The 7,374-nt window shown below is 41.9% G+C and overlaps 1 protein-coding gene across 3 annotated transcripts in view; it reads right to left on the bottom strand.

Annotated features, from left to right (window-relative positions):
• Window positions 1-1,415: 1,415 nt before the first annotated feature.
• Window positions 1,416-7,374, bottom strand: part of arhgef12a (Rho guanine nucleotide exchange factor (GEF) 12a) — a 56,864-nt gene continuing 50,905 nt past the window's right edge. For 2 of the 3 annotated variants that reach the window (XM_031297037.2, XM_031297040.2), the window contains 12 exons: window positions 5,995-6,095; window positions 5,695-5,772; window positions 5,461-5,536; window positions 5,203-5,370; window positions 4,884-4,971; window positions 4,709-4,786; window positions 4,535-4,629; window positions 4,236-4,442; window positions 3,893-4,114; window positions 2,974-3,203; window positions 2,790-2,865; window positions 1,416-2,679 (listed from right to left, as the gene is read on the bottom strand). In XM_031297037.2, coding sequence (XP_031152897.1) covers window positions 2,669-2,679; window positions 2,790-2,865; window positions 2,974-3,203; window positions 3,893-4,114; window positions 4,236-4,442; window positions 4,535-4,629; window positions 4,709-4,786; window positions 4,884-4,971; window positions 5,203-5,370; window positions 5,461-5,536; window positions 5,695-5,772; window positions 5,995-6,095 — 1,430 coding nt within the window. In that variant the 3' untranslated portion in view covers window positions 1,416-2,668. The remainder of the gene's footprint in view (window positions 2,680-2,789; window positions 2,866-2,973; window positions 3,204-3,892; window positions 4,115-4,235; window positions 4,443-4,534; window positions 4,630-4,708; window positions 4,787-4,883; window positions 4,972-5,202; window positions 5,371-5,460; window positions 5,537-5,694; window positions 5,773-5,994; window positions 6,096-7,374) is intronic. The other variant, XM_031297038.2, reaches the window with a different exon arrangement.

The following is a 7,374-nucleotide window of genomic DNA, read 5'->3' as shown; positions in this document are numbered from 1 at the left end:
GTCATTTAATTTTGGTTACTTACATACAGACCATCTTTCAAATGCCCAAAGCTCAAGCCCTGTATCCATTAACAATACACTGAATCTCTGCCAGCTGCAATGCAACAAGCAGTCACTCACATTACTGTCTGTCTACGTAAATGCTCCTGGACATTATTGAATAGCTAGTCATTCACTTACACAGTATAGTCAATGAAAAACAATGAACTAAAAACAAGGACTGATGAACCTTAGCTCACAGGGAAATTTCTGAAACCATATTAAAGACTTAAAGGCAACTTGTAACATGTTGCTTTTTTTTTCAAATCAATTTTTTGTTAACCATAGCTCGTTTTGGGCTGCAGTTGGCAGCTGTTTTCAGTAGAAAAGCTCTGATGAACCCACTGTACACCAACTGCCAAGCACCAAAACGCAAGGTCAGCCAGGCAAAAAGGCTAACGGTTAGCTAGCTGGTAAATATAGTGGAGCAGTTTGCAGCTAACTGTTAAACAGCCTGATATTTCCCTCAATGGAGACAAAAAAACAGATAAAGCTAAAATTAATATTGGACTAACATTTGCCAAGTGGGCAGAATCATAAGTCCAAATGAATGATAATGAAGGCAACGGTAAGGCAACGGTTTGCCAACATGGTTGCCGCAATGTGTGTAGCTGTGTGTTCAGATTTCTCCCAAGTGGCTGAAAAATCCCTTTTTACAGGTTTAAATAATAAGCCTTTAGTCAAGTAAGATAATTATGTAGTTATTTTTAGCTAAATTAATTAATTAGGACATATGACACCCTTTAAAAAGTGATTAGGAGAGATTGTTAAATAACATAAAATCATGTCGCTGTAACACTGTACAATCGTATCATCTCATCAGCAGGGAATATAACAAGCACACCATGAGATACTGACATCTGAAAAATGTATACTATCTGATACAGGTAAGGACAAGAGATTACAGATATAGTATGACCAGTGGACCGTTTAGGGTTTAAATATACTGATTTATATCACTGATTATGTTCAGTGATCAAATTCAAGCAGTAAAAGATAAGTGGGGTGAGTACCCTACAGTTATGATCTGACAACTTGGTTATTTAAAGTTTATAGATTAATAGCATAACTGAATGTTTCTTTGTCACTTTGATAAAATGGAGTCATTTTTACAATAGGGTGAGTAAAAATTCAAGGATAGGCTGCAAGGATAGGTGTCCTTGATCTTTCTCATCATGTTTTAAGTGATAAAATGGTCTTCAGTCATTTCTCCATTAATGAAACCGTCATTCAGTAAGTGCTGAATGACAATTTACTGATTTACCGACCATGTAGCAGTCTGTCAATGTAGTAATTTTATATCTTTTCATGAGATTCACATAAGGAATCGGGTGTGCATAAAAGTTTAAGAAAAATAAGACAGGTAAGGTTTTTCTTTTTGAATGTGTCATGGCATCATTTATTTATTAAAGTAATGCATAACCTTCCAACTTGATCATTGTACATATGATGAACTTCATGACATTATTAGAATATCAGGCAGTCAGATCAGCATCGCCAACAGCAGCAGAAAGAAGCAGCATTTCTGTCAGGAACTGATACTGAAAGAGCATGAGCGCTCCTTGTAACAGAGAGGGGAACGGGGCAAGATACCCAAATGCAGATGAGGAAGCATGACATACAGAGTGTGGGAGGATAAATAAGCACGAAAAAAGCCACTGGGATGTGAAGAAAAGGAGAAGGATGACACCCATGAAGCGTTACAGGGAAAAGAAGGGGGAGAGTCACACGCAAAGGAAAAGAGGAGCAGACAAGAGGCAAAATACCCCTCACAGCGAGAGGAGGAGGAGGAGGAGGAGGAGGAGGAGGAGGAGGAAGGAGGCGGCACGAAAATGCAACAGGACCAGATCAGAGCCTTCTGACTCTTCATTCTAGTTAACACCACACCTAGAATTTATGTGAAATTCCAGACGTTAACACAATTCAAGAGTTGTAACACAATGGGATCTATCCATCACCAGTGCAACTCTGGCCTCTATCAGTCTGAATATATTCCTGCCATTTCATAAGGGTACGCTAGGCTAGCGCGCTTGTATGCTAGCGTGCACCCAACACTCACACTAACCCTGTATGACTGAAGCAGGAAAAGCAGCCAAAAAGTTAACACCATGGCCAAAAGCATGCAAGCAATGTGGGAAACACTTAAAAAAAAAAAATGAAATGAAAAGAAAAGAAAATAAATACATCTTGGGATAAAAAAAAATCTTAATACATTATCTTAAAATTTTCCTTTTCTTGTTTTGTGTTTCATATATATATTCTTAACACACATCTTTGTACATTTTGGTATAAGTTCTCTTTCTTGCAGGGAGGTCTGGGGAAAATGGGCGTTAGATGGTTGGGGGGTGAGGTTTTGGGGGCAATCCCACTTCCCTGATTGCCTTGTGCTGATGAAAGGGGGGGCGCAGCATCACAAAGATGACTCCACCCTTTCAAACGTTTCTGCTCACACTAAGTCTCTCATTCTCTGTGGCGAACGTGGGCGATGGCGATGGAAAAAAGGGGCTCAGCAGTGAGAGGACAAGCTTATAAGATGTCCAGAAAGTCCAGGACACAAGAAGTAGGAACAGACTACAAGTCGGTGCTTCCTCTTTGGGACCAGAGCCAAAGGCTGCGGTACAGACTTCCACTATCTCTTATCTGGGGGGAAAAAATGAGGCGTAGGATCAAAAAAAGAGCAGATACAGGAAGTGATTTATATATTAAGATCTAGCAATTCATATGTTGACACTGAGCATGAATTGAGATACCTTTGTTTCCATCCGTGTCTGCTGCTGACCTCTCTGGCCTTTGGCGTATTAGATTATTGTACTTGGCCTCAACCTCCTGCAAGAGAAACAAACAATTCACGGTCAGATCAGGCAATATAAGTGTGTAAAAGTCACACTGTTTTTATAGGAATGTGTGTTGGTGAGCTCAGTGACTGTTAGATACCTTCAGGTAGTTGAGGTTGACCTGAAGGTTTCTAAGGTGAGACAAGACCTGTCTGCTAAAAGAGGAGAGGCTGCCGGCGTGTGACGTTGAAGAAAACCTCAAGTTGATGCCAGAGTCGGCAGCACAGCCTTGTGAGGTTCTCAGCTGCTTCCCTGTGGTTGATGCCAAGATGTCATCATCTGTGCTACTCTCCCCTGGGCCACCGTAACCCTCCAGGACTAAATACCCTGCTGAGGGATTTAAGAAGAACCTTTTAGGACTACTGCTGTGGAAACATGGAAAAATGTATAATGACAAATCAATTGTTTAAACCAGGGGTGGCCAACCAGTTAGGTATAAAGAGCCACAAAAAAACCCCGCACCATAGCAAAAAGCCACACAACACATGCACGTCCACACTACAACAGCAACAGTGTCTTCCAGATCTAATGACAGTCATAATACATAGCAATTTTCATAGTTTTTTCTCATTTAGATTGACTCAGTGGGAAACCTGACAGTCTTTGTTATCCACAATCCTTTTCAGGTCTTGCTTGAACTCGGTTGTGGCCACTCGAAGAACTCTCTCACTCATCTGTCACTAAAGGGGCTTTCAAACAATCGGATTCAGCAGTGAAAGGGTTAACGAGGAAGGTGATCTGTGGCCGCTGTTTTTCCTCAGGTTGCAGAATCTGTCCTCAAAACTCTGCTGCATTATTTTCCATTTTAAAATAATTGGCAAATGTATTGGCAGATGCGTTCAAATGTGTTTTTTTTTACTTATCTGAAATACTGTATGTTTTAGAAAAGTTAAAAACAACAATCAACCAATGACACAGCCCCCAGCCACACAGTAAGAGCCTCACAGGAGCAGGCAAAGAGCCGCATACGGCTCAAGAGCCACAGGTTCGCCACCCCTGGTTTAAACTGTCAGGCTCACCATAATCTTCAGGAGAATCGAAGAAGCCCGTGTCCCCAGAGCCCAGGTCCTGAGTCGGGTCCTCTGTCTGGGAGCCGTTGTGGGCCATCACCCGTGCGCGGCTGTCTACGGGGGTCCGCAGAGAAGTGGTCCTGAGGAGACGTGCCCCCGTGGAGCGTTTGGTTTGCTCTACAGCCTCCTGGGACATCAGCTGGGTCACCAACACCTGCTTTAATGCTGCCACTGACGGACAGCAGAGGACAAGGGTTTATGATCGTTTCATATTTACACACAATATCTGTGTACAGCTGATTCATTTGCTACATGTGTAGCACTTTAGATTTTGAGTCATCGGTGTGCTTACATGTTTTCAATGCTTCGTCTGCTCTGGAAGGAAACATGTTAAACGTGTCTCCTTCTTTGCCATCTTCAGCCACTTGGTAAGGAGGCTCTGGGTCCACAAAACCTTCCTCCTCCTCCTCCTCTTCCTCTGCCTTTACTCCCTCAAAGGGATTATTACCTTGTAGAGAACTCTGCGTCACAATTCTAGGGGCTGGACTGCTCTCTTTATCTGAGGGGGTATAATTAGAGAAGGATTTTCTACACAGTTGACCAGGGTAGAATATATAAAGTAACAGAGGGAAAACCTGTTTCTTCAGCTACCTGTGGACTGGGTGCTGCCGGTGGATGTGCGGTCTGGGTCTCGACTCAGCCTGGAAACACCTGCCGTAATGATCTCCACACCGTCTCTCTCCCCACTGGCACACAGGCAACATCTTATGTTAGTAACAAGCTCAAACCCTGAGAACCAAATAGAAAAATGGTTGAACAACGTACTCAGTCTGAGGTAATGGGATGACGCTGTGAGGTTTGACTTTCATGGCATCAGCTCTCTGGGTGATTAGACGCTGCCACCTTGTGCAAAGGAGGGGGGAAAAAACAGATATTAGCACATTTAACAACTGGAGCAATACAAATTTAATTAATCAATCAAAAACGTATGTGGTCTTACGTTCTTTGATCTGAAACTGTGGGCGCCATCAACTCATAGATCTGGGCTCCGTTTTCTGACATGGATAGGACGAAGAAGGACTTGTTGTCTGGCAGGAGAGAGTGTGGACAGAAGGTTCAGGGTGAGATCAATCACAATTTTTGTGCATTAAGCCAGGACTTCCCGATACCTTACTCTGGGTTGTATGCCTGGATGTCGTATAGGAAGGGGTTCGTTCATTTGTTTGTTTTGATGGTTTGCTCTGATCCTGACTTATGAAGTTCATGTTCCGCCATTTTTGTGAAATGCAAAATCGAAAAGAGATTGGGTGTTAACTGACCTGTGGCCACAGAGCGCACCAGCACAGTATTGAGTTTGATGATGGGGCTGAAGATATGTTTGGTATCTGCGGTGCCTGCCAGGTTTTTACTGTGACACTTTAGGATCAGACGCTCATCTTGCTTCTGTAGCAAAACCAGGATGTCCTGCAGGAGGAGTGTGTACAACTCTGAAGGGAGACAGAGAGGACACTTATATTTAGTTTTGGGAAGCAATGTCAACATTTCAATCAAACTGCAATAATGTGCTGATTACAAACCAATAGTCTTGTCTTTGTTCACTTTCCATGACAGTGGTCCTTCGTGCACCATCGTTCTCTTGGTTAAATCCAAATTCTGAAGGAGGTAGAACGGGAAATTTATTTGAAAGCTTATAAGTACTTTCCACAAAGCACTCCCTTTCTACTGAGAAGATATTTCAAGCAGAGTATGTGGGTGTACAACAAGTGAGTGTGCTTTAACTGAAGCTAAATGGAGTTGTGTAGATAACTCACCTTTAGCTCCAGGATCATGGGGTTGTCTGTCTGCTTTAGAGAGGAGAGGTCCAATCTTCTCTGATAGTCCTCCAACCTCTAGAGGAAGGATGGAGAGAGAAATGGAAACAGAGGAAAGGGGATAAGTAAGCCCCTTTTTTAATAAAAGGAAGCCACTGCCTGGGGAGCAAAGAAGGTAGTGAAAACATAAATTGTAGTAGCGCAGGAAAAAGGAAGGACTTGGGATGAGACTGAAGGGGAGGAAGAGAAAAGTCGACGGGATGGCATAAATTGGAAAGGAGATTTCAAAAAACATCCTACCTGCTTGTCCTCAGATTCTTTCACAGCCTGGTTGACGTGATTGAGGATCTTTCTGCAGCAGTCTGCTGCCTGCTTCACTTTGTCCTTCTCCACTGCATTGTCTGAAAAATATGACAACATCAAATAAGAAGTAAGGCCTCCTTAATTCTGCGGGGGGGCTGTCCGGCAAATTGATATTTCCTCTGTTCATTAACACACAATCATTCTCAAAAATTATGATAAAGCAGGGGGGCATTATGATCCCGTAATAGCTGGTTATACTTTATCGTTAGTGCATTCTCTCTGTGTGAGAGCCAAACCCCAGCCAAGACTAAAATGATGGACCAAATAATGGTTGTGACATTTCCCAAAATGTGCACTGCCGCTCCAGGACCATTAAAATGCTAATCTCTCCATTTGTCTCTGTAATTCACTAATGGCTGGTATGTTGCCACACAGAACCTTGCTTGAGACTTCATTTGGTCCATTTTTATCCACTTTCATCTTTCTCAAGAGTTCCATCTTTATCTATTGTATTATATTACATTTTGGATAAAAAAAATGCAAACTAGATATTCCTGTATTCCTCATTTCCATGGTTACTTGCAACATGAGTACATTTGTCTCCATATTGAATTAGGTGCCTCATAGGATCGAATTGATTTGAGGCTCACAGGAGAGACAGAGAGCTGGATACGATAATTGAACTCTTCTCATGGATGTCACATGCAGGGGTGTTGCAGCAGTGCAGTTAAACTAAAAGCAAGAATTAATTTCTAGTCAAGTCAGGAGAGTCTAAAAGGCTATGCAATGGTGGAGAGAATAAGTACAATATTGGTTTGAAACTGTCATTTTTAAAAGTAGATCACAATTTCTCTCCCTGTGACAGAGTCAGTGATTGACTAAGTATTCGTGACTGAGTGGAAGAGACTTTGAAGTGTCTGAATAAGACTGCAGGATGGCATCAGTTTTTGTACCTGCATGAACTGTGAGTGGTTTGTATGAATGCACAAATCTGTTCTGTGGCTCCTCCTGCAGGCATGTTGACATCATTAGGCTTCCTGTGTGTCCACAGCCAAAACACGTGGCTGGCAGGTGCTTTATTGTATGCTATAATCACATTGAGTGTCTTCCCTCGATATATACTACTATACTATATTATAAAGCTGTAGCAATTAGTCCAATGCAAGAAAATTAATCTAATAATTTTGACTGAACTATAAAGTAATTTTTTTAAAGCAGAAATGCCAAAGATGTACTGCTTTCCCACTCTTCTGTGGGACATCTGAAGACATTGGACTCACTTGTGATGGGAATTTTCATTTTATAGAACAAACAATTAATCAGGAAAATAATTGGTAGACTAATCAAAGATGAAAATGATGACGACATTAATTGCAG

Source organism: Sander lucioperca, chromosome 5 (genome assembly GCF_008315115.2).
Source record: "Sander lucioperca isolate FBNREF2018 chromosome 5, SLUC_FBN_1.2, whole genome shotgun sequence".
Taxonomy (NCBI): Eukaryota; Metazoa; Chordata; class Actinopteri; order Perciformes; family Percidae; genus Sander; species Sander lucioperca.
The sequence above is the reverse complement of the archived record's forward strand: the minus strand, read 5'-3'. Positions and strand labels throughout refer to the sequence as shown.